The sequence below is a fragment of the Acomys minous genome (assembly GCF_964271855.1).
Source record: "Acomys minous genome assembly, chromosome: 18".
NCBI lineage: Eukaryota > Metazoa > Chordata > Mammalia > Rodentia > Muridae > Acomys > Acomys minous.
Window position 1 is genome coordinate 54,886,107 of NC_140501.1, and position 27,750 is coordinate 54,913,856.

A 27,750-nucleotide genomic window follows, 5' to 3' on the forward strand; every position below is an offset into this window, starting at 1 on the left:
GTTCTTTTACATTATTTTTTAATAGGAAAGAATTAATTTATTTTACAAACATGGCAGACATTTCTCAAGTTTCTGAGAAAGCATGCAAAAAAAGCCCCCCCCCCAAAAAACCCCAAAACAAAACAACACAAAAATCCAGGCTGGGGGAGCACTTGCATTTTCTATTGTTTCTCTCTGCACTCACAGACGGTAAACAGATGTAGACAACTGCAAAAACTGAACTGATTATTCGGCCTCAGTGACTCGAGCTAGCAGTTTATTTTTGAGCACTGAGGAGCAAACGCAGGGCTTTGTACAAGCCTGGTGAGCTTGCTACCACTGAGCTGAACCCTGAAGCCCCAGCTAGCTTGCCTGAGGAAAACCTGAGTACCGTGGGTCAAGTGCATTATTACACAAGTGTATTATTATATAAAACATTTTGTTCTTCATCTTGCTCTCATTCTCCTCAGCTATTTATCTCAGGATTGATTGTAAAACACATGAAAATATGTACAAGGTATAGTAAAGCAGCATGCATTGGAACCCAGCTAGATGAAAGAAAAATAAGGGCTGGCAAGATGGCACAGTGGGTAAAGGCACTTGCTGCTAAGCCTAGGGCCCACATGATGAAAAGAGAGAAGTGACTCCCACAAATTGTCTTCTGACCTCCACATGTATATTGTGGCATATGTGTGACCACTTCCATGTATACTCATATACATAAATAAATAAATGTGATAAAAATTTTAAAAGAAATGCACAGATAAGAAGTCTAAGCCATGTTTACAAATTTGTTACTTATAAAACTCAGCATGAATTTGGTTTGTGTTTTCTAACAGCAACATGAGGTAAGATCACTTGTATGCTTTAATGCAGTTGTTTGGTAAAGTAAAACATACAAAAGTTACTGTTTTAACGGTTTTAAGCATTCAGTTTAGTGTTGGCATTCACTAGTTATGAGTCTTCACCATCTCACATCCCTAGGCTGAAGTTCTGTCCACCCACTTTCCCTCACCCCCCATAACTCCCATCATGCCTTCTGTATTCATCGGCCTGACTGTTCTAGGAATCTAGGTGTGGCATCAAGCAATACCCAGTTGTAACTGGTGTCATCACAGAATGTCTCACAGTCCATCCACATCCTAGTGTATGTTACATCTCTCCCTTTCTATGGCTGAGTAATATCCGATTGTACATATGGACCGAAGTCTACTTACTCATTTAGCCATCCTCAGGCAGATGGGTGGCGTCTGCCTTTTGCTGTTTTCAACAATGTTGCGGTGAACACAAGTGTACATACCTCCTTGAGTCCTTGATTTCTGTTCTTCTGGTGACTGTACCCAGGTCAGTGGACTCTTCTGGGGGTTCTTTGAAGTTTTCTAGCCACCGCCCTTATATCTTCCAGAACTACTGCCACGTCCCACGTTCCAGTCAAGCACAAGTACCATTTGCCCACATCCCTGCCAACACTCTTTACTATTTGTATTTTCTGCACAAGCCAAGGTAGGCGGCAACCTGGAAACCTGCCAGTGGGTAAACAGGTAAGGAAAATGCAACCGGACTTAGCAGTAGTACTGAAGGAAGATCTGTCACCAGTGCCACACAAAGAAGCCTGAAGGGCATTATGTTCAGTTGGCACACCAGGCAGAGAGGATGGTGACAGCATTGCAACATGTGAGGACTCTAGAAAGGACAGTCTCACAGGGGTGGAGAATGGAATAGTGGATGGCAGAGCCTGAGGCTTGGGATTCAAAAGGAAGGTGGAGAGACACTAGTCACTCTGTGTGTGTGTGTGTGTGTGTGTGTGTGTGTGTGTGTGTGTGTGTCTGTCACTCTGACAAAAAAAATAGTCACATCTTGGAGAGCTTTCATACAAAAGGTTACTGTAATTGATATGTCAGATACAAAATAATGTCAGAGAGTGAGTATTATGTGGGGTTAACCCCCTGAAAACAACGAATACATGAGTTGATATGTTAATTAGCTTGACTTAAATACTCCACAGTGGATACATGAGCCAACATGTTGTATACCATAATTCATTTTTTATTTTTAAAAGGTAAATTAATAAAAACTAGTTTTTTAAAAAGATTAATAAATGTGGGACAGGGCCAGAGAGGTAGCTCAGTTAGTTAAGTGCTTGCTTTACAAGTATGAGGCCCTGAGTTTGATTCCCAGCACCTGTGGAAAGAGCACTGTGTGTGTAAGCCCAGGTCTAGGGAGGTGGAGATGGGTGGGTCCCTGTGGCTCCATGGTTACCAACCTAAGCCTGATTATTGAGCTTCAGGCTAATGAGAGACCCTGTCTCAAAATACAAAGATGGACAGTGCCCACGGTGTGACACCCAACCAACGTGGTTCTACAGTGTCCACACACATGCATACATGGGCAGTGCACACATACGACACACACACACACACACACACACACACACACACACACACACAGATTAATCAAGCATGCCTGGCATTATGCTAATTCCTGCAGAGAGCATTTATATCCTGCTACTTCTGCTATTTTTCCACTTAGAGATCAAGGATGCAGTGTTTTAATATCCTTATCTGCTTGCTGTTCTGCTTCGTCCCTGCTGTGGGACCAGGAGCCAGCTTGTTCCAAGATAGGGAGTCTTGGATAAAACATGGTCCAGTCAGAGCCAAGAGGTCATCCTCATTCCCAAAGCCCACTTTCAACTAGTGCAAACAACACGTGACAGTGGACAATATAATTTACAGCACACTGCCCTATTTCATGTAATATATGCTCTTGTCTGTTGTTGTAAATTACAGAATTTCATTCTCTGTTAATTTTAATTTTATTTATTTTATGTATATGGATGTTTTGCCTGCTTGTGTGTCTATGCATTATGTGCATGCTTGATACCAAAGGAGGTGAGAGAGGGTATCAGATCCCGTGGAACTGGAGTCACTGACAGTTGTGAGCTGCCATGTGGGTGCTGGGAACTGAACCAGGGCGCTTAACCTTTGAGCTATTGCTCCAGTCCTCAGATTTCAATAGCTAAGTAGTACTCTGTTTAGGTTATATACAATGCATTTTCTTTATTCAATGAGGCATCATGGACATGGACTGATTCCATTTCTTGATTGCCTTAAGCAGTTCTCCAGTGAATACAGGAACACCGACATCTCATCAGCACATTAATCCCATTTCCTTTGGATAATACCCAGTGGCAGAATCGTTGGATTATTGAGGAACTATCATAGTTTATCCTGTGATGGTTGGGATAACTCATATTCCCTGTTTGTTGGGGGTATAAATTGGGAGTTATGCAAGGGTACAAGTGTGCAGCAGACAGCAGAGGACATCCAGTCTTCTCTCTCTCTCTCTCTCTCTCTCTCTCTCTCTCTCTCTCTCTCTCTCTCTCTCTCTGCCTTATATCCTTTGCAGTTTCTCCCACTGAACCCGGAGCTCTCCATTTTTCAGCTGTACTGGTGGCTGGCAGGATTGGGTGATCCTCCTAACTCCAGCACCTAGTGCCGAGGTTACAGGTGTGTGTGCTGGGATCTGAACCTAGATCCTCATGGTTGTGCAGCAAGCTCTTTCACTCGCTCAACCATCTGTGCAGCTACATTCTTACCAGTGCACGCAAGGCTGCTGTTCTCTACATTGCCATTAACATGCGTTTGTCTTCTTGATCTTAGCATTTAAGCTACAGTAAGATGGTATCTCATTGTGGGTTTGATTTGCATTTTTCCTAATAGCATGTTTTCATATACTTATTGGCCTTCTGTGTGTTCTTTTGAGAAATGTCCACTCAGATAATTTGCCCATTTAAAAGTCATCACCACCACCATCACCACCACCATCATCATTACCATCATAGCTTTACCATCATCATCGTTATCACTGTTGAGGCATTTGAGCGCCGTATTTATTCTGGTTGTTAATCCCTGATCAGATGAGGAATAGTTTGCAAACATTTATGCCATTGTGCAGGCTCTCTTCACACCATTGCTCTTCAGAAGCAGATAAATTTGATATGACCCCATTTGTCTCTTTCTGCTTTTGTTTATGTGTTGGAGGTCTTATTCAAAAACTGGCTGCTCATGCCAACGTCCTGAGGCTTCCCCGTACTGTGGTTTCCAGTTTTGGATTTATCCCTAATCCATCTTCTGTGAGTGGATTTTCCTTCAGGGGGCAACTTTCATGGCTGTCCACTTTCCCTTCATTACTTATTGACAGATTGCCCTGTCTTCACTCATGTTCTTGGTGCCTTTGTTAAAAACTCAGTTGGCTGTTATTGTGTGGAGTTATCTTGGGGTTGTTTGGTTCCATCAGCCTATGTGTTAGCTGTATAGCCCGGTCATGCTGTTCGGGTTAGTGTTGTTTTATAGTGCATTTTGAAGTTTGGTATTATGGTGCTTGTAACTTTTATCTTGTTTATCTTGTTGCTTAGTTGGCTTTGACAGTGGGTTTTGTTTGGTTTTGGTATGATATGGTTTTAGGGTTGCTGTCTACTTTAGTAGAGAGTGCCATTGGTGTCTTGATTGGAATTACATTGAATTTGTCAGTCCCTTTGGGTAGTTTGAACATTTTAACAGTATCAATTCTCCCAATATGTGAGCATGGACTATCTTTTTGCTTTTTGGTGTCTATTTCAATTTTATTCCTCAGCACTTTATATTTTTCATTGTATAGTTCAGTTTCTTGGTTAAATTTATCCCTAGCTTTTGTGGCTCTTGTTGAGTGGGATGGTTTCAAATCTAGGTCACCCACGGTGTGTCAAAACACCTCTGGTTTTTGTATCCTGCTTTTATGTCCTGCAGCTTTACTGAATTTAACGAATATTTATTGACCACTTCCTGAATACCAAACAATGCTGTAAGAAGAATATTTCCAGTATAGAAAATATTAAGACCTAGGAAAAGTCATTAAGAAGAAATTGCATTTAAATGGCTACTTGACACGTGGTGCAGAGGGTGTAGGGTGACTCAGAGGTAAGACCACACTGCAACACCAAGTTCTGTGGCTGCTTGTGGAGCCTGAACTAAGGTAGCTGCAGGGACCCATCACTTCTGATGTTTCTTTTGCCATCTTTCTAGAACAAAATGGTGCCTGACCAGGTCACGAGGGCTTACGCTGACACTGCTCAGCCTCATACAAACACTCAGCCTGTCAGCTGTCTTGTTCCTGCCTCCGTCTCGCCACCTGTGCACTACAAGGAGTGGCTTTTCACTGACCCTGCCATCTGTCCTCTTTCTTCCGAGAGAAAGAGAGCCATTTATGTTGACCCAAGTTGTCTTCTGCCATTTTACGGCTTTTCAAGAAAGCTAAGCAGAGGGGCACGCAGTGGCTGCAGATGGCTTCGGGAGGCTTTCTGGAGAATGTCTCCATCTGGGGCCTCTTCCCCACCTCCATATGCCCTGCACTCTCTGAGAGAGTTGGGACTGAGTGTATCCCTCTGTGCTATCTGGCATCCATTGCAAATGTCATAGGCATTTGTTCATTGACATTCCATAGATCTCCTACCCCCTCTCAAAGGGAGAACCAACTTGTTAGTACCTTGCAGAGTGCAGAGCCCGTGACAGATACATCTGGGGAGCAGAAGAGTAAAGGATGCTCTTTGCCACATTGAACGCAAGCTCTGGTTTCTCTGGGCTCCTCTTTGGCCCTGACCAGCTGCTGAGCAAACTCGGGTTGTTGGCACCCTGTATTCTCTCTCAGCCAGCCTCACATCCTCTGGAGCCATTTGCATTCCTGGAGTTGAGAGGCTGTGTTTGTCAAATCCTTTGCTGTCCTCTGGCACAGCTTGAAGCCACTAGTTCTCCAGCCGCCTGGAGAGCCAGTGTTCTGTCTGGTTGCAGAGCCAGGCTTCCGTGTGCTGGGGGGCGTTCTGTTCAGAGGCATGCAGGACCTCCTCACACCATCCCTGGGGAAGCATCTGTGGTTCTGCTGTCCTTTATAAGGCCACAGACTCCTTGGGTACATCTTGCAGAAAGCAGATGGCCCTGGACCCAAAGGTGTCTAGTGAGGAGCAGGTGTGAGGACTTGTAATCGGCATGCCATAGGGGACCTCCATTAAGCTCTCAGAGCTGTCGTCACATGGCCGGCAAGTCATCAGGTTGTCATGAAGAGGAGAGGCTAACTTCGGTCTTTGTGGCCTCAAAGGAGAGGATTAGAGGGACAGTCTGCTCTTTGGTTTAGTGGAGGAAAAGCTTTCCAGCAGTTGTTAGCTCTGCCAGGGAGAATTGGGCTTCTTCTTAGCTTCTACTGGACAGCTGATTTCCAGTACACATAAGGAGTTTTGAGCATTCACAAGGCATCTGAGCTGGATTAGAGGCAGAGTCCTTCCAGCCTTGGGGCTCTGGTTCGTGAACTTTTTTGGTAAATAGAGACTTAAGAGAGCAATGCTAGGAAGGGCTGGAACATGGCAGTGGTAAGAACCCAGAAGTGCTTAATCTGGACACTGAGGCTGGGTAGTACAGACATGTGCACATCTGGGCACATACTCAATTAGGAGGGGCCTGAAGAGAATGCTTTATCAGGTTCAAGCGGCATCAGGAACGGACGTGGACAGAAAGCAATTAGTCATCATCAAATATTAAAAATATCAATCAGCTCCTACTCTCTGTATGGCATCTCTAATTAGCAAAAAGTGTTTTTAAATTTTGTAGTTTCAAGTAAGAGTCGTGGTAAGTAGGGCGTCTTGCTGAGTCTTTTAACGCAATGTGTAAAATTGAAGTCGTTGTGGAAAACAAAGGGAATAATTCCATTTTTATCACACACTTATATTCCATGAGAGTCGAAGTCCATTTTCAAACTCTTCCTTTCCTGTCCTCTCCTTCTTTGGGTCAGCAGTGGCTTGACCAGCTTCAGTCACCAGGGCCCACAGAGTTGCTGCTGTCCCTGTCCCTGCCTACTCCCCTTCAGAGCAAAGGTCCGCAGTGCCCACTGTGGCTGGCCTGTCTTGAGTATCCCTGGAGTGACCTGGTGAGATCTCATTTGGGGATCACTTCATCCCTTTTAAGAGGACAGGCAACTAGTGAGACGGGCCTTGGAGATGTGCTACATACAGTGCATTCTTCAGGTCTGCTGTCACTGATTGCCACTGAAGATGCAATTCCGTTGGATAATATTGTCCTCTGAGCAGCCACCATCTTCATCACATCAGCTGCTCCTGCTTGAAAAAGTCCATCAGGATTGGGCCCATTGACCAATGTTCCCCCCCACCTCCAGAGAAGGAGAGGCTGGGGAAGGCCATTGGACCCTCGCCCGAGATCCCTACCATCCCTCCCAGCCATCTGTCTGTAGTTCTGCTGTAAAGGCAGGCAGCCTCCTCAGGTGTTAAGAGTAACTGGTGAAGGGGTTCATTAGAGTGGCTGTGGGGAAGTCATCCTATATATTGGGTGGAGACTTTTCAGCTAGTGACGCCCTCACCAGCGTTCTGTAAGGAAGCCCAATGAACTCATTGATCCCCAGGGTGCTATTGCAGTTTAGCTTGCTGCTAGGACCATGTGAGGAGGGAATGGATATTGTTTATGTCTCCCAAGGCGGGGAGATTCATGTCGCAATCCCAGCAGAGTGCCCTTTAAACTCTTCCAGGATCCGTAGGCTGTGTTTATCGATGCTGAGCCCTCTGCATGGAAGAGCAGCACAGAAGCCATGGCTAGCTCCCTGGAAGGGTGCTTAGCTTTCCAGTCCAGTGTCTGAGGTCATGTCCTGGGTGGCTGCAGGAGAAGGAACCGCAGCTTTTCATCCCATGCAAGCCTGGCTTAAATCCCAGCCTGCCTTGCTTCTGTCCTTGGACAAGTGACTTTAGCAATCTGAACTTCCGCCTCCTCCTCCTTCAAGTAATGTAGTGTCTTCTCATGGGGTTTGGGGGTGGGGGGAGTCCATGATCTCAAAAAGGCTGGTGCAATGTGTGGCTCCAAGATCACAGCTGACTGATGGGGACCAATTCCTTCCTTCCTTTATTATTCCTTTTCCTCCCCTCCTCTCCTCCCGTCCCCTCCCTTCTCTTCCTGTCATATAAAGGAAAGGGCACCAGGCTGTCTGACTGTAGGAATGATTTCATTTCCTGGCTGGTGTTAGTGCTAAGGTCACAGCATGAGGAAGGAGAGGATGAGAGAATAGGATTCAGTGCACCTTGTGTCACTCTACAGCGGCCATCACTCGTTATCCTCGTTAATTTCAGTTGTCTTCTAGATGACAAATGGAGACTTCAAGACGTCCCCGTTCATCACTATGGTTATTCTCTGCCTCAGGGTAGCAGAGACCCTGCCTGTGACAACACACAAGTGGCACAGAGGGAGCGAATTGAGAAACATTAGGCTTTGAGAAGTTTTGGCTCCTAAATGGCCTGTGTTCGGTGGTGACCAGAGCAGGGCGACAGTGTTGTGATACTCTGAGTCTGAGGGTGATGGGAGAGGTAGCTCTCACTGTGGGTGGGGGTATCTGGAGTGTGTGTGTGTGTGTGTGTGTGTGTGTGTGTGTGTGTGTGTGTGTGTTGACTATGGCAATAAGATGAAGCTCGCTGGGTGTGGAGGCACTTGACTGCAGGAGGAGATGGGACACTGAGTTATGCCAGATGTGTTTAGGAAAATATGTGAATGAAGAGTGTGTGTGTTTGAAATACTTCTCTATTTTTTGCCTTCAGATCAGCAAGGCAAGAGGAGTGAACATTAAAAAAAAAAAATAACCCAAAGTAGAATACTGTCTCAGAAAATAAGAAAGGTTCATAAGCAGAAAACCAGGCTCCATAAATAATTTAAAATATATAAATAACAAGAGTAAATATATTAACGCCACTAATAAAAGATAGCAAGTTTTCAAGTACTGTTACACATTGCTTACAAGATGCATATATAAAACAAAGACATATGGAAGAATTAAAAATAAAGAATAGGAAAAGATATGCCAGATATATACAAAGATAACCCAGGGGGCATTATTATTAGTAAAAGTAATTTTTAAGAACAAGTCTTTTAATAGCATTTAATAGAGATGGTAAACAAAGATGCGATGCCAATAAGGTGACACAGCAAGGAACTCAGGGATGCTAACAACACAGCCTACACTTACACAAAAACTAACAGAACAAAAGAGCATATGAGATATAAGAGGATATTTTGGGTAGCTTAATCTACCAGAATGTTGAACGGGCCCAGATGATCTAAGTTATGATGTCCTAAGCTTGTACATAAATGTCTGGAAAACACTGTACCCAAGCCATAGAGTTTCCTAGTTGGCTTTAGCTGTCAACTTGAAACAGCATAGAGTCACCTGAGAAGGGTTCGCTGAGGGATTACCCAGTTAGCATTGGCCTGCGGGCATGTCTGTGAAGGATTGCCTTGACTGGTAATTGATGTAGGAGAGTCTGTTCTCTGTGGGTGATGTCACTCTCTGGGCAAGAGGTCCTGGGTTCTCTAGTGAAACTGGGTAAGTGAGTCTGCGATTGAGCAGCAAGTAGCATTCCTTTGTGGTTTCTGCTTCGAGCTCCTGCTTCAGTTCTTGTATTGACTTCTCTCAGTGATGGATGTGGTCTGGAAGTATAAGCTGAATTAGACCCTTCCCTCCCCTAAGCTGCTTTTGGTCAGGGTGTTTTTATCACAGCAACAACAAGGAAGCTAGGACAGAAATGTTTGTAGTTCTCAAGTGCATGTGGAACACACACACACACACACACACACACACACACACACACACACACACCATAAAAACAACTATCAGGAATCATAATATATAAGCAAAATGCCAGTAAGATAAAATTGCCCAAATAAAGCAATACAAGGAAAAAAACCTCTGCAAAGACACCATTGAGTTCATTTTGTGTTGGCCATCTACTGCTGGCCATGGGGCCTGCCCTTGAGTGTGATTTACATACCCAGTGAGACTCCACTGGAAACACCTAATTTTCCCTTTGCCAGAAATTGTCAGTTGGGGATAGCTTCTTGGATAGGGATGGGAGATCCTCTTACATCCCCCTATTTACTCAGCGCTGTACAAAGGCACCAGCAGGTGAGAGGACATGAAACTCTCATCTTGGAGAACCAAAGAGAACCTGGAGACAAACAATTAGAACAAACAAGAAATTCTTTCAGGTTCTCTGAGTACAAAGGAAGTCTACTAAAGTGCAGGAGGCTTCCTTTTCTTTTTACTGTGGTAGGAAGCAGTGAGAACATGTACCAGGAGAACATGGTATTTATAAGACTAACACAAATCAGGGCACATGAAACAGTGTCAAATTAAAAACACACCAGCAAGCCAGGCACGATGGCACACGCCTGTAATCCCAGCACTCAGGGAGGCAGAGCCGGTGGATCTCTGAGTTTGACGCCAACCTGGTCTACAAAGCAAATGTAAGGCTACACAGAGAAACCCTGACTCAGAAAACAAAAAAAAAAAAACAAAAGACAAAAAACAAAACAACAACAATAAAAACCAAAACCCATGACAGCTTATGCAGAAACTGTATCATGGCGTCAAAGAACATCCAAGAAAATTTGCACAAATCGAAAGTGATAATTCTACTTCACTGATAGAAAGACTCAATATTATTAACATGCCAAAAACTTTAAAATTAACCTCTAAGTTCAACGTAGTTCTAGTCGAAATCTTAGGAGGATATTTTTTATGGAACTTGACAAGCTGATATTAAACTAAATTGTGAATATGAAAGGGCCAGAATAGCAAAGAAAACTCTGAGGAGTAAGGTAAGAAGATTCACTCTGTCAGATATCAGGACTCATTAAGAGGACGGTGATTGGAGCACTTGAACTTCCTGACTCTGTTCACTGCTTTCCATGCAAACCAGGCATACGAGGGTTAGCCCTACCTCCCTCTCTCTGTCTCCCCTGTCTTCTGCTTCCCTACTGTCAGAGCATCTTTCTAAGTCCAGGAAAATGTCCAGGCAGTAAAGTGCTTATCTTGCAATCACAAGGCCTGAGTTCAGATAATCAGAATCCATATAAGGGCCAGGTGTGGTAGTGCACATCTGCAACCCCAGCGCTGGGGATGCAGAGGTTGGTGAGTCCCTAGAGCTGCATGGCCATCCAGCCCTGCCCAACCCATGAGCTCCAGGCTCAGTGAGAGACCCTGTCTCAAAAAACTAAGATTGCTGGTGTTCTTTTCCTTATTAAATTGTATATATTGCTTTTCTTTTTGCCCGACTTGCTCTTTTTCATTATGAATCTGCATAGGAGTAGTTATGTGACAGAATCAATAGTAGGTTATCTTGATATCTCTTCCGCCAAAGAAATTAGTGCATTACTCAGGCAAATTCTTAGGATAAGACCAGACAGCTATGTACTTTGCTCAAATAGCACAAGAAAGATCTCTGGCCCAGCTGCTAATATTGCTCCCCTTTGAGCCCCTGGAGCTTGGCCTCTACGGTCCGCATGGCTCTGAGCACGACTGTCTTCTAAGCTCCTACCAGGATGGCCCATTAAGCTGTGCTTACCATGACCAACCGCTTTTCTAATCCACAGTTTCAAAGTTTTCTGCATTTCTCTACGAAACAGCATGGCCAGGTGTGTCACCACAATATCCCACTCCTGGTACCAACTTCTACATTAGTCATTTTTCTATTGTTGTAATAAAACTCCATGGCCAAGGCAACTTATTAAAAAGAAAGGTTTTGTTGGGGCTTATGGGTCCAGGCCCCCGAGGGTTAGAATCCACGATGGTGGGACAGAGCAGCAGGAGACAGCTGCTGACAGCAGAAGCTCGGGGCTTACTGTGTGAACCTCAAGCCCAGACCCAGAGACAACAGGGGATGATGTGAATCTTTAGACTCAAAAATCCTACATCCCTCCAACCATGCCACACCTCCCAAGCTGCACCCAACAACCCCAACAGCTGTGGACCAAGTATTCAAATGCCCGAGACCGTGGGGATATCTCATTCAATCTTCCACAGCTCATCTATTTCCAAGCACACATTAAGCTTTAAAAATTTATGGAATAGCCAACTCCCTTATCTGCAGGGGATGCTTCAAGACCCTTCAAGGATGCCTGAAACAACAGGGCCGTGCTATACATAAATCCTATGGGTTCTATTTGATAAATTAGAGTTCCTGTGATTACCATCCTTGCACTTTGAGGCCTTTTCTAAAGCAGAAAAGTGGCAACACTAGCTCTGAAATATTGCCACAATGGATCTTATATCTGAGGTAGCAAAGTCACTAGAGGGTGGATAACATACACAGGGTGGACACACTGGACAAAGGATGTCTCGCGTACTTACTGGGAAAGAATGGAGTGATGTCAAATCTCATACTGCATGAGGTGGGGTACAATTTAAATGTCAGGAACTGATTATTTCTGGAATCTGCTACTGAATATTCTTAGATAGTGATTGTACACAAGAGAGTGAAGCTGAAGTAAAGGGGGCCGCTGTACTGTACAGATGGGTGGCCTGGACAGCATGGGGCCTACAATGAAAGGACGGGGAGGGATGGTGTTCAAACAGCCTTTTAAAATGCACTGTTTGTGGGAGTCCAGGGCACCCTTGTGTACCATCACAGGGGACAGGCAGTGCTGTTTTATTCATAGAGCCCTGTAGACATTGAGCCCTCAATGGGCGGGTCTTCAGCTCAGCACAGCCACTTGCAGCTCAGGAGGCTGCTCAAATCCCATTTTCCTTCTCCATCCGTGCCCTGTTGTCTTTGCTCATCCAGGACTCTGCAAGAAAATCAGCTTACCAGTGACCCCTCCCCCTCTTGACATGACATGGGACACTCAGTTTAAAGGCGCTCAGTACGTTTTTATATCTACTACCGGTAAACAATTCACTTGGCAACAGGAAAGATGGTCTTACGGCAGGCAAGTCAAATAATGTATGTTCTTATTGCTGTCTGTACATGTTCTGCCTTTAAAGAATGTTTATTATTTTTTTAATTTTTAAACAAATAGGCCTCTACTACAGAAAAAATGTTTTTGAACACAGGGTCTCACTCTGTAGCCCAGGCTAGCCTTGAACTTGGAGCAAACCTTGTTTCCCAGACTTCCCTGTGCTGGGATTACAGGTGTGAGCCTGTAACCCAGAGACAGAACCCCCCCCCCAAAAAAAGGTCCCTTTTCACATATTTTATTCTGATAAAACCATGGTTACGACTTTAGTATATTTCTTTCCAGTCTATTTTGGTATGATTATTTCTTTATAGTTATAATAAAAGCATGCATATAATTGTGTTTTTCCTTTTTAATTTAGCTGTAGATAATTATGATATAATCATATACATGCTGTACTATCAACATAATGGTAATTTTTACAGCATTGAATTTCATTATTTTGATCTATCACTGTTGAAAGCTATTAACCTATTTTTTGTTACATTTCTGCTCCCATTTTAGCAAGTAGAATATTTCTGAATACTATAGAAATTTCTGTCCACCATATCGTTTAGTTACCATGCTGCTTTGAATTTTTTTAGAACTACAATATTAAGAAATGTCAAGAATGTCATAAAATATATGTTCTTATGGTCCCATCAGAAGTCTAGCTAGTGTAGACTTGTGTGAGCCAGAGGCATGTGCTGGTTCATCCCTCTTATTTTACCTAGAATTCACTGTGGTGGTGTTTAAGTTTTACTCCCCAGTCTAATTGTCATTCCAAGGCTTACTGTTTCCTTCTGCTAATGGAGGCCTAGTACTGGAAGCTTCTAGCCTATGTACGATCTTATCTAGGCATAGAATATTTTCAGCCTCTGATACTTACTGCTGAATAAGCTCACCCTTTCTAGTTCTTTCTGAACTCTGGTTGGCTGGTTAAACTCAGCTGCTCTGGCTCAAACTCCTCTCCAAGCTGACTGATTCAAACTGGCTTCTCTCAGCTTCTACTGAATTGTTTTGCCTGTCCTCAAACTAACTCTAGCAATCAGTTCTAATCTTCTGGCTTCTCCCTCGTTATCTGGCTCATTCTGTCTTTACCTCTGTGGGGCTTGTTTTTTCTTCAACCTCTCTCTGTGAAACGCTCCCGATAAACTGCCTCTGAATTCCATGAAATGAACTGCCAAGAACTCAACTCCACTGCACTGCCTCTCCACTCATCGACTCAAGCAAACTTACTGAACAGAATTGACCAGAACTCAGACATCTGCATGCCTCTGTCTCCTGAGTGCTGGGATTAAAGGCTTGTACCACCATGCCTGGACCTATGCTTTTCTTTACCCAAAACTTGCTCTAGATAAGTCTGACCTTGAACAGAGATCTGCTTGCCCCTGGCTCCTAGGATTAAAGATATGTCTGTATTCTAGCCAGATCATACATACCCTTTAAGTTGTTGGATATGATATCTTGCCAGAGTAGCCATGTTCTGAATCAGAATTCCTCTACATGGTGGTTTGGATAAAAAAAAAAGTTCCCCATAGGCTTTATTATTCGAACTTTTGGTCTCCATGGTGCTGTTTGTGGGATTCTGAGGAGCTGGGCCTTGCTGGAGGAGGTCCATTGCTGGGAGAGGGCTTTGAGGGTTAAAGCCTCACCCCACTCCCAGTTCTTTTTGGTTTCCTATGTATGGTTGAAATATCATCTCTTAGCATTCTGTCCCTGCTGCCATACCTTCCCTGTCTTTGTGGATACATCAGTCTTTGGAATTGTAAGCCAAAATGGACTCTTCTGTAAGTTGCCTTTGGCCATAGTATTTTTATCACAGCAACAGAAAACTAACTAATAAAATAATATATGGCTTAATAAAGGCATATAAAACTTGAGAGAGGGAGCAGTTCTGCACGAGTGTGTGTATGTGTGCGCACGTGCATGTGTGTGTGTGTGTGTGTGTGTGTGTGTGTGTGTGTGTGTGTAAGCAGGCTAGAGAATAGCAGGCATACTAATCAGCCAGAGACTTCCTGCAAATGGTTGAGGTCCTGGGTTTGGGGCACTGCAGACTTTATGGTGTGTGCACACGTGGTTTGGAGAGGCAGGCCTTGGTTTCATCAGATGCCAAAGGATCTAGTAACTGCTGGGGTGTGTGTGGTGATTGTGACTTTGTTGATTGCTTGTGATTCCTTGGCTGCCCCACCCTCACCTAAACCCCTCACTCACTGTGCTCAGTAATAGAACTAAGAAAATTTTACTTTTGGTGAGCCTTGCTTTATCACTTGCAAATTTATTGTGACTTTTTTTTTTTTAAACTGAGCACATCAGTTAAATGGTTAGTTGGCAATAATTGCCTCAATCTTTACTTGTGTGTGTTTTCCCATTTCAATGATCACAGCCTTATATATCTTTGTTACAATGATCCGGAAGCTGATCGTACATGAATTTCTATTAGCTTATGAAGTAAATGTAGAAATATTCTTAAAAATAGTCACCCTTTTACAATGTTGTTGGGAAAAGTGTATTTTTGCTAATCTACAGCTTTCCATGGTTTTGTAGAGTGAGAATAAACAAAGTCTATGTAAATAATCTTTAAAGTACTTTAAGAATTTTAAAAAATGTTTATTATTTTTGTTCACCAGTGTGTATGTATACATGCGGAGGACAGATGATGACATGCTAGGAACTGGTTCTCGCCTTCCACCTGTTGAGACCTCTTGGTTTTTTTGCACATGGTTCAGAGTGATTCTCCTGTCCCCACTGCTCCACCATTTGCCACAAGAGTGCTGGGATTACAGATATGAGCCACCGCATCTGGCCTTTGTGGCTCAGGGGTTAGAACTGTAGTCATCAGGCTTTCATAGCAAGCCTTTTCCCTGCTGAGCCATCTTGCCTGCACTAAATTATTCTTCAGTGCTAAAACCTTTGCTTTGTAAGACTAAGTCTTGGGCCTCTTTGATCATCAGATGACAGGAGCAGCTTCCTGCCAACAGGTGTGGTGACACATAGGGACCAACTTAATTTGGATACATGATTTACCTGGGTTTTGTTCTCTGCAGGAATGGGCTGCTTCTGGGGAGCGGAGCGCAAGTTTTGGCCCTTGAAAGGCGTGTATTCAACCCAAGTGGGTTTTGCAGGAGGCTACACACGCAATCCCACCTACAAAGAGGTCTGCTCAGGTAGGGACAGTTGGGGAGCTCATCCCTGCTGGTGGAGACATCTTTGAAATGGAAATATATTTTAAAACTATGTATTTTCTCTATCTAAAAAAACATTCTTCCAAATATATCTTTTCTTCTTATATTATAGCTATAGAGGATGATGAATTTCCTGTGGAACACTTCATTTTTTTTCTTTTTTCTTTTCTTTTTTTTTTTTTTTTGCTGTGGAAAAATCACACAACACTTGGTTAACTGGTATAAATTGCACTTTTAGCTCAGCAAACTGGGGCTGGGCTCAGCTTGGCACTTCTTGGAGGCTCACCTGGTTTCACTCATGGGACCATAGTCACCTGGTAGAAAGTTCAAAGGTCAGCAGTAAGTGCTGGCTGCTGGTCAGTGCTCACTGGAAAATGGGAATGTCTCAGAGTGCTGTGAGCTAGTGCAAATGGCTAGAAACAGCAAGAGGATGGGCCCAGTTTTCGGTGTTCTTCATTCAGTATCGCCCCCCTGACCAAACTGGGGCGCACAGTCTACTCTAGCTATCCAGGGAGGTTTGAAGAATGCAAGACTATTGCCACAGTGGTCTCCACATGTCTCAGATGTCTCACGCAGCGGACAAACTCTGGAGGGAAATAATGAGAAGCCATGCTGTGATGCAGGGACGTGTCAAGTTACCACTCCCTGTCTGTCTGTAAATAAAAATTTTCTAAAGCACATCTGTATTAGTCAGGTTCCCCAAAGGAACAGAACTGATAGAACACACACACACACACACACACACACACACACACACACACACACATACACACACACACATCTTAAAAGAGAGTATATATACATATATACACATATATATTTAACATATAATTATGTATGTATATAATAAAAAAGATTTATTAGATTGGCTTGCACAGTGTGGGTAGTCCAACAGTGGCTGTCTCACAGAGGAGAGATGGAGAGTCTGGTACAAGGCTGACATCTCCACAGTCACAATCTGGTGTTGAAGGCCTCAAGGAGTCCTAGAGAGCGGCTGATCTTCAGTCTGTGCTGGGACTCTGAGCAGGTTGCTTCCATGTCCTTTTATCTGGGATGCCACCAAAAGGTGCTGCCCAGCCAAGGTGGGCTGGCTTTACTGCTTCAAAGCATCTGATCAGGAAAGGAACACCCAGCAGCTTGTGTCTTAGTTGATTCTGGGTGTAGTCGGGGTGACAACCAAGACCAGCCACCACAATGGCTATGCTCATTGTTTTGTTTTTCCGTAGTGCCAATGACCACGGCTGCACCCCCACGAGCAAGGGTGTGTGGCTACAGCAGACACTGTGTGGATTGCAAAGCGGGAAGCACTTCCTATCTAGCCCTTTGCAGAGAAAGAAGGGCTGAGTACTGATGAGGAAGGTCCTGTAGCAGATTCAAACTCAGTGCCAGTTCCTGCCAGGGTGGGTTTCTTGCATTCCACAGCGTCCTTGTTTTCCTGCCACCTAACATTGTATGGCTGGGAACTCTATAGACCAGGCTGGTCTTCAACTCATAGAGATCCACCTGCTTCTGCCTAAGTGCTGGAAATGAAAGGCGTGTGCCTCCGTGCCTAGCCCTATTAATCTATTCTTGGTACTATTGCAGTAGAGCCTGTTATGATTCCACAAAACCTTACTTCTTTTTCTACCTAGGAACAAGCTAGCAGCATTTCTCCCAGTGTCTCTGGGATGTGGGTGAGACTTGTGACAATCATAAAGCAAGACACAGTGGGAATCTGTGATGGTCCCTACTTCCGGGGACCTCTGAGCATCTGCACTCAAGCACACATACCCACATACAGACAAACGTGAATATTTACAAAATCTTTTTTATTAGATATTTTTTATTTTTTTCATACACATTTATATTACTCACATATATACAATAAACTACCTATAGAAAGAAGAACTATGACACAATCAGGAATTATATAAATGTTACATTCTTAGTGTTTTTGGCTATTTGTATTTGACAGCCTTGAAGAAAACATCTTTCCTATTTTGGTGTGTCTAAAATTCTGAATGTAAATCAATATCTAGCATATCTCATCATTATCAACTTAAAACACCTATCTAGACCTAAAAACATCTTAACCCCTAAACAACTAAGCTTAATTGTAAAACTAAACTATCTGGTCTTCATGCTCATCAGAGACTTGAGAAGGAATAAAATTGATTACCTGAGTATACCAGGAGCACAAGTTAGTAGCTTTCCAAATGAGAAGATGACAGAGACAGTTTGCTACCTGAATAGTCACCCAAAACTCTCTATAACGTTGGAGCATCTTCTTCAGCCTTCTGGCCCAATATATCTGACAGACATATTTGTGAGGCAGGAACTATACATCTTAGGTACAACAGATAGATATGATTCTATAGAAAGATAAGGTAAAATAATTAGACAAGGTCTTCAGAAACCTGAGAGACATACAGAATATGGCATTTAAAATGTTTTTATTATTTTAAAGATTCACTGACAATGAGACAGGTTAACTCCTGGCAATACTCAGTTTAACTCAAAGAGGATGATGAGCATCAAAGAACCTCCTTATGGAGATGGCTTCAAATGTGGCAAACCATCTACTGGGCAAAATGTCCTCATTTCTACAACAGACAGAATTCTGCCTAAAAAAGGGCAGGCTTGGCTGTAGGTAGAGTCAACGGCTAAACTCTGCCAAACAGGGTAAACAAAAATATTTTTTAAACAAGGAAAGAAAAAGAGACAGGCAGATGTAGCTCCGTGGTGGAGCACTTGCCTATTGTGTGTTAGGCCCTGAGTTCAATTCTCAGCACCAAAAAAGCATATCACTATCCTAAAAGGTCTTAGGTGGGAAGGCTTCCTGAGAGCTGTGGTCTGCTATGTTGATATAAGTAATATTTAAAAATATAGCCAGGCAGAGTGGTATGCACCTGTAATCCCAGCACTTGGGGAGGCAGAGGTTGGCAGATCTCTGTAAGTTTGAGGCCAGCCTTGTCTACAAAGTGAGTCCAGAATAGCCAAGGCTACGCAGAGAAACCCTGTCTTGAAAAAACACAAATACATAAATAACTGTTTATATTATATTAATATTTCCTGCTTGTAAGGAAGAACTGAAATACTCTAGCACTAGGAATGTGGAACACGGAGTGCATTTGTCAGTGGACAATCCATATGTTTTTGCTCCTGTTTTAAAATTAAACATGCTTATGTATAACTATATGTAGAAATGCCAGTGGGGGCTGGAGATCATCCAGGTTTATTCTCTCAGGCCTCAGGAATGGAACTGAATATATGCCTTCCTATAATTCCAGACATGGAATAGTGGCTTAGGAGGAAAAGGTTGCTAAGAAAACCCATAGGGCTGGGGAGATGGGCTTCTGGGTAAAGTCACTTGCACACAAGCAAGATGACTTGAGTTTGAATCTTCAAAACCCAGATAAAAGTATCTGCAATCCCAGAATCCCTTACCTGGAAATGAGAGGCAGAGACCAAAGAATCCGTGGAAGCTAGTGGTCCAGAGAACCGGGCTTAGGAAGCAGTGAAGAAATGTCTGTCTCAAACAAAGTGAAAAGGTCAGAACCAGCACCTCAGGCTTGATCCCTGACCTCTATATGTACACCATGGTATCCCCACATAGACACACAGACACATGCATGCATGCGGGGATGCACATATGCATGCACACATGCATGCATGCATAAACGAATAAAGAAATCTAAATATTCCTGCTCTCCATACTACTACCCTCACTCTGCAAAGGGCAAAAGCCGGTTTGTACATTGTAATAGCTTGTTTGTATAGCCGTGGGCCCTTTTCTATTCCTCTCCACCTCACTGACAATATAATTGTCATGTGGATTCCTACTGTATACTAAGCACTATAATAAGTATTTATTAAGTCTTTGTTTTTTCTCTCATGCAATCCCACCTGGCATGCCAGTCTCTATCCTTTCCAGAAGTATTAGTGAGGCTCGGAGACTTCATGTGAGTCACCTTCTCTTAGTTGCTCTCCATTTATACATAGTTTAAGCCATGGACCTTGGTGTAAGTCTTTCAGCTGTTGCTATAGCTCAGTTGTCCTCATTTCAGCCATTCACGCTTCCTTCCTCTTTCAAATATGTTCATTGGCTGAACTTGGAAATATGTTGCCATATTTCTAAATGATTCCTGTGTTGGAGGTAAAAGAAGGATTTGTCCTATAGATGTTTGAACTTGAAAGTGAAAAAGGGCCAATCCCTGTGTGATCCAGTCTATGCAAACATTCCATCCCAACAGGACTGCTAACTTAGGGCACAACAGAAAGCCTGGTTGTTATGGAAACTGATTCCTGACTACAAAGAGATGATGTTGGGTTCTACCCAGACTCAGAAGGAAAGGTGATTTCTTTGTCTGGAATGTATTGTTGTTCTGATTATAACAGTTACATTGGATAAAAGGTGCCACTTGCCTAGGAGAGGTAGGACCCTCAAATCCCTGGAAGCAGCAGGAAGGAGAACATGGCACCCAGCTAGGGTGATGGTGGGAAGGAAACAGTTAAAGATTTTTGACTGAGAAAGAGTTATGTGGACAATATACTTCACCTATCACCAGTGCTCCAGGATGGCAGGCAACCGAAACCTGAGACAGAGTTCTGATAGGGCACACAGGAGGGATGTAGGCATCTACTAACAGCTGAGAAAGGAGGGGACTCTATAGTGACACAAGGGTAATGTCTCTGTTGCTGTGACAAAACACCATGATCAAGACAACTCATAAAAGGAAGTGTTTACATGGGCTCATGGTTTCAGAAAATTAGAGTCCATGATGGTGGAACAAAGGGAACACGAACAGCTGAGAGCTCACATCTTGATCTGTAAGTAGGAAGCAGTGAGCCGGACACAGCAGGAATGGCTTGAAACTTCAAAGCCTGCCCCAGTGACACACCGCCTCCAACAAGGCCACACCTACCTAATCTTTCTCAAACAATTTCAGTAACTAGGACCCTGTATTCAACTATATGAGCCTACGGTGAGGGGTGGGTAGGATGGGGAAATTCTCACTCAAACGACCACAGGTAGGGACAGCTGTGGCATGCAAACAGGACACTTAGGAGTGGGCTCACTGGTGGGTCTGGTGCAAGCCAGTCTGTCCTCATCCCTGCATGTGCCCCGAGCCTACGCTATACAAGTGCCAGGATGCTGATATTTCATTCAGTATTTTAACTAGTGCAGTCCCGTGGGAAAGGAAGAAGTTGCTTGTGTTGAGGCACTGGAGTGGCCATCACTTGGGCAGAGGATATTAGCTTCAGACTTACAGGACACAGAACAACAGCTGGCTGGCTCTGACTGTGTAAGAGGAAGCCCAGGACCCTAGCAAGAGGTTGCTGAGCCTGCGAGTTCAGCAGGGAGAAATTTTACCGACACCTCTCTAGGGTTTCTTGTTCTGGTCCATCTACTGCAGAACCCACTTGTCTGTTGACCTTCTAGGGAGATCATCTCCAGGAAGAAGATACAATGAGATCAGGTCAGTTAGGCAGACAGACTGATTTCTTCTTTCAATGCAATTCAGATGCCACTATGGATGTGGCTCTCTGGCTATGGCGAATCTAGTCTGCAGCGGCCATTCTCCGCTGGTCGGATTAACATGGGTGGCACAGGTGGATGGCAATGGGCCTTAGGCCTTCAAAGCAGAGAGGCAGAAGGTGGAGTTCCACAGCTCCACTGAGGGCTGTGACTGTCGTCTTGCATTTCCCTGGAGAACCTTCACCCTTCACAGAGAGCCCACTTTCCATTGTAGTACAGTTTCCTTTGTTGCCTTCTCATTTACAGACCTGTTTTTAAAGTACTGATTCTACTGGGACATGTGCCCCAATTTTTTTTTTTTTTTGCTCAGGCTTGTCAAGTGCTGAGCCTGTAAGCATAGCCCAGCGTGCTCTTTTCCCAGAAGTGCCGTGTTCTACTGCTTGGGTTGTTTTGTTTTGTCCTACTATGTAGTTGAGGCTGGTTTGGCACTTGGAGTCCTTCTGTCTCAGCCTCCCAAATTCTTGGATTACAGACGTGCCCTCTCCCCTATCCTGGCTTGTTTTTCAGGCATGGCTTTTGGCTCCTCTTAGAGTCACATTTCCAACTTTTAACACCATGTGCATGGCATCTGCTTAGGTGTGGGATGGCCTTGCTCATGGCCCACAGACCTTGCTTGCAGTGCAGTGATTTAAAATCCTAGTGGCCACCATTCTCTTCCTAAAATCACCTGCAAGGATTTTCTCTGCTAGGACCCAAACTGAAGTGCCATAGCTGTGAGGAGTCTGGCTTCCAAGGAGGCATTTTCAGATAGATAGATAGATAGATGGGAACATACTAGTTACTATGAATGCCTTACTTGTCAAAACACAATACTGGATACCATTAACACACAATGTGAAGATAATAACTCCAGCCTCTGTCTTCTGGAACTTTCTTTCCTATAGTCCATGAGACCTTGCTCTTTTATACTTACTTTAAGGGATTGGACTGGCACTGGTTTTCTCTCTGTGTACATGTGCCCACATACAACACACACACACACACACACACACACACACACACACACACACACACACCATGCATTCTGCACATACTCCCTCAAAGGATTGTTATGCACACCTGCTGATTAGCTGGCCTGCTCTTGTCTCACTCCATTGATTCTAATTGAGCTATTCAGAGTCCTCAATGCCCTGGTAGAGAATTATTCTTACACTTTGTAATAACAACCATGCAGATGAAAATATGAAAAGGCATTCTGAAATGGGTAAGCACTTTGGGTTAATTTTGGCACATTAGCCAAACATACAAACCCCACACTGCTGGCGAAGGCGCGGGCTGTGCATTCACTGGGTGAGGTCTTCTCATATTTTGCTTACAGATGTTCACAACAATGCCATGTTTATCATCCTATTCAAAAGCTTTTTGAAGCCTCCTCTGCCAAATGGCACCAGAACCAAAAGCAAGAAAGGGGCCAGGCCATTTCCCTGCCTTGTAACTATGGTCACCAGAGCAGTCCGAGGACCAGCCAACCCCCAAAACACACACACACACACACACACACACACACACACACACACACACACACACACACACTGGGAGCTTGGTCTAAGAGCAGATGAAAATGACAGTCTTTCTGTGACTTCTCAGTGCTGTTTGTCTCCAAGGCACCCCCCGACCCAACCTCAGTTTTCTCTCTTGCAAAGCAGGAGTGAAGCTACTTTCTGAGCCCAGCATAGTTGTGGTTAAGTTCTTTTTTTTTTTTTTTTTAACAATTTTATTTTTTACATTTTAATTTTTATCAATGTTTGTATGCTGTATTCATGTGTGTATGCATGGTGTGTGACCCTGAGTGTGTGCATTCTATCCATTTCTGTCTCATTCTCTTGAGACAGGGTCTCTCACTGAATCTAGGGCCCAATGAATGTGCTGGGCCAGTAAACACCAGCCTCTCCTTGTCTCTGCCCCCGAGTGCTAGCGTTGACGGGCATGCTCAGCCATGCTCAGCAGTGCCATGTGTGCTGGGAACCTGAGATCAAGTTCTGCACAGTGAGAAGTTTTTTCTTGAGCTCCCCAATTTCTTGGTGAAAATAAAAATTATTTTAGGGCTGGGAGATGCCCCAGTGGATAAAAATGTTTGCCACCAAACCTGACAACCTGAGACCCAGGAATGCCTGTGGAGGAAAAAGAAAATCAATTCACACTAGTTACCTTTTGGCTTCCATGGGGCGTAAGCCCTCCATAAGTTAAATAATTGAATGCAAAAATATTTTAAAAGGAAAATAGCTCAAAACAGATGTGTCTTAGAAAATCTGGGACGTAGGCTGTCTAAGCAATCTAATCCTTAGATGCAAGAAAGCTGAATAGGTCACAGTGCACAGTACAGGTCAGCCTCTGCCTATGCATATGGCCTGACACCTGCACTCATCATTCTCTTGTCCTCTTCTGGGCTCTATGGATCTTCACTCTTTCCCCAAGTACCTGTTTTCCTGAAGCATCAGAGCTACAGCTGAGCATTAAATCAGCCTTTCCCCACGCATCTAAAGCACTCAGTGTGTCTTTTCAGCTCCAGGTAATTTCCGCCCGGCATGTTTGGGTGGAGGTTGCGAGGCTGCAATTCTTCCATGAGTTAATGGCTCCATTCTTCAAAGGAGGGAGGAAGGGCTTGAGCAGAGCTCGTCAAGTGATGGAGAACTCCTCGTCAATCCCTCTCAGACTGCATTCACTCTCAGTGCGTAGTCAGCCTCATTGTGCCCTTGTCAATGCCAGTCAAGGAAAATTACCAAGTTATTGACACGTCTCCCCACATGCAAGAATCCTGGCGTTCAATCCTGCAACAGGCAATTTGATGGCTTTTTGTCCCCCTTATTTTGAGACATAAAATTGAGCCTTGAACTTGTTGCAGACAGAATGAAAACACATTTTCTCTTTCAAGCAAACAAGGGGAAAGAAAACTCAGAGGCCAGGGAGCCTCAACTTGCATTTGTAACCCCCAGGACCTCTAACCCTATGCACCAGATTTTCAATGAATAGCTCCATTGCCCAGATGTCTAAGCATAGGTAGAGGAGTCAAACCAGGTTTTTGTTTTTTTGTTCTAAACCCCTAACAATAAACCTGACTTCTTGGCGAGTATCATCCCTCTGGGCTGTCCATCCTCCTGGGCACAGGCCATGTATGTGCACATCACAGCATTTCAAGCCTGGAGAGGGCTTTAACCAGCACCTAGTCTAGTGGTTTTCTAAGTGGGTGACCCCAGCATCAGGCTCCGGAAAGCTGCTGTGAGATTTCCACCCACAGGGAAGTGTGTTCCTTAAGTAGATTTAAGTCCCATACACGCTTACAATTCAACCCTCACTGTATGTTGGAGTCCCATTGGATGTTCTGGTTAAAAATGGCTCTTTAAAGCGATTGCAGCTCACAGAGACTCCTTGTCTTGTTAGCTGGGAAACCTGAGGCTGGGAGATGGTGAGTGATTGAACAGTGAGGCTGGTGGTGAGGGGGGTGATTAGTTCACTTGGCTTCTTAGATCATAGCCTTGAGAGGATTTTAAACACACCTTTTCCTGTCTTGTTAGGTGAGGCCAGAGTCAAGGCTCTAGAGTGGAGGGGACTTTCACGTTTGAAATGTTAAGATCTTAAGGCATTGTTATTTTTGTCAGTTGGTCCTTGCCCATCTTTCTGTTGTGCTGGATTCCCCTCGTGCTAAAATGCATGATAGCCACTCTCCCTTGTCTGTGCAGGGTGCATCCTAAGATTCCCCCGAGGATGCTGGAAACTGCAGGTGATGCTGAAACCTACATCCATGCTGACAATTCTCATCTGAAAGAGAATAAGAGTTTATTCTGGAGCCATTATGAGTGACCATGGCCCAGAAACACAGATTTAGGTTACCCCAAACTCCTTGGTTCTATGTGAAAGCAGTTTCATAGGGTTTTTATAGTTTCACAGAACAAAGACAGACATAAATCAAGGCAACTCTAAAATACATTGTTTGGTATAGCGGAGAGGTGGGTACAACAAGACAGGGGTGGGGTCGGGGGTGGGGAGCTACGTTATAGGGTCATGATGTTACCCGATGACATTTTAAACCCTTGGATTGGTGGTGGCTAGTGCTCTGCTGAGTTAATAGCTTCTACGAGGTTTTTATTTATCAGGGGGTGTTAGTTCAGAAACAGAGTTGGGCTATTACACGAGGCTAAAACTAGCCCAAGATAAAGTAATTAGCCTCTGAACCTACAAAATTCCAATCTCCACAGCCCTGAGGTTCCAGTTGGCCAATCACCCTATGCAGACGCAGATGCTCCTTGCAGGAGTTGCTTGTTCATAGCCGGACACAGCTTCTTTTCAGGCATGTTTGTTCACATGTGCTGTGCTTTCCTCCTGCATATAGATTGGTGGTGAAATTCAGTTTATAAATTAGGCACAGCAAGAGAGAAACACCTCAAAACAGGACCCTCTTGACAATATAGCATAGCAAGTTATATGATCGAGGGCTCTCAAGCACTCTCTCTCCCTCCCCTCATAACCCCTTTCCTCTCCCCCCACCATACTGTACTTACCCTCCTTATTCTTCTCTCCCCCCCTTTTTCTCCCACTCACCTTACTACTTGCCCCCCTCACCCCCATTTTACCTTACTCACCATCCTTTGTCTTCCTGAGCCTGGGAAACAGAACCAGCAGGTGACCCCCACGGGCAAGGGCCAGCTGTTTGGAACTTCCCATGGACACTGCTCATGACCAAGAGGGAGCTTCTCAGCAGGCTGCCACAGCTGGAAGTGGAGCTGAGGGCCTGATAGAAACAAGCCTGCAGGGGAGTGCCCTCCTTGCGGCATCTCTTCCACCCCACCCTTTCCCAGCCGCTTGCTACCAGCACAGCCAGAACACCTGACCTGAAAGAGTCACAGCTGCTTCAGCTTTGGCGCACAGGGGAAGCCACCATGCCAAGTAAAACCCACCCTCCCTCCCCCACGTCCTCCTTCCATGGACCCTGACAGAGCCATGTCGTTTCTCTGTCTTAGGGAGATATGGTTCTGCCATGCCTAAGGTCCCCAAAGCTGAAAAAGCTTAAACGCTCGAATCCAGCGTGAATGTCAGAAAGGAGAGAGAGCCCGTAATTTGAAAGAACTGAGGCCTGGCACACACCATATAGGAGGCACCAGGCTGCTGCTATCCTTGGGTGGCAACGGAGGTTGACGATGTCTTCTGCCCGGACCCGTTGCCCAGAGACACCAATTATGCATCCCCTCCCTGACCTTGAGATTTTGACCTTCCTGGCTGGTTTGGTTAGCTGACCCACCTCTTTCTTTGAACAACTTAAATCCTTGCTAGGGCACAGGTCAGAGGTCAACAGGCCAGCAAACTAATTAGTTAAGCATGTCTGGTATTTTACATCTCTGAAAATACCATCCAAATGGGCTGTTTAAATGGAAAATAAATGGAAAGAAACAGTCGCTGATGCAGCCTTTATAACCCATCCAAACTGGACAGGGGCTGTTGGCTCGTTGTCTCTGGATTATATTCTCAAAGATTTAGAAGGGAGATTAAAGGGAAGCTGCTAGGTTAAGCACTTCTTAAAACGTAATTGCAAAAGCCACTGATGGATGGGCTTGCCCTGAAATCTTCACATGACATATAATGGAGCCGTAATGCACTATGAGAGTAGCCTTACTGTGGCAGGGGCCAGCTTCCCTGGCAGTTTTATGTGATGAACTGGGTCTTAATTACTTCCAAATGACTAACAATTTTTACAGCCTCAGAATAAGGTTTCTTTGTTGTTGTTCTCTGTAAATTATATTAAAAATAAATATCTGTGTCAATGACTACCCCACCCACTGAGTGAAAATCACCCAAGGGACTCTTGCAAACACCCAGTGGTCACCCGCTGTGCCAGAGAAGCACCCAGGCAGTTGAGTGGCCCCCACAAACGTCATGGCCATTTGCCAGTGTCTACCTCCCAATGGCCTGGAATCAGCTACAGTCCTGAGTCCCCTCAGCTGCAGATAAGTGTCACCCAATGCATCCCTAACCTCTAACCTATTAATGGAAGCAGTTAACTTCCTTTATGGGTAAAGTAGAAATTTGAAAACTGTCTATCAAACATAGCTAGGTCCCTGGAGCCACTCAGATGACATTGGTCCACAGAAATGAAGTTTCCTTTTCTTTGCTTAGTCAATTCCTAGAACTCATCTCCTGTTTTTTTTTTTAACTGTGTGTACATGTGTGTACTCATGCATGTTTATTAGTGTATATGGAAACCAGAGGACAACTTTGGGTGTCATCTCTAAGGCACTGTCCACCTTACTTGAGGCAGTCTCTCTAACCAGTGAGATTAATGGTTGACCCTGGA

At 44.3% G+C, this 27,750-nt stretch overlaps 1 protein-coding gene across 5 annotated transcripts in view; it reads left to right on the plus strand.

Annotated features, from left to right (window-relative positions):
* Positions 1–27,750, plus strand: part of MSRA (methionine sulfoxide reductase A) — a 316,653-nt gene that overhangs the window by 140,542 nt on the left and 148,361 nt on the right. For all 5 annotated transcript variants that reach the window (XM_084766944.1, XM_084766943.1, XM_084766942.1 and 2 more), the window contains one exon: positions 15,812–15,931. In XM_084766944.1, coding sequence (XP_084623070.1) covers positions 15,812–15,931 — 120 coding nt within the window. The remainder of the gene's footprint in view (positions 1–15,811; positions 15,932–27,750) is intronic.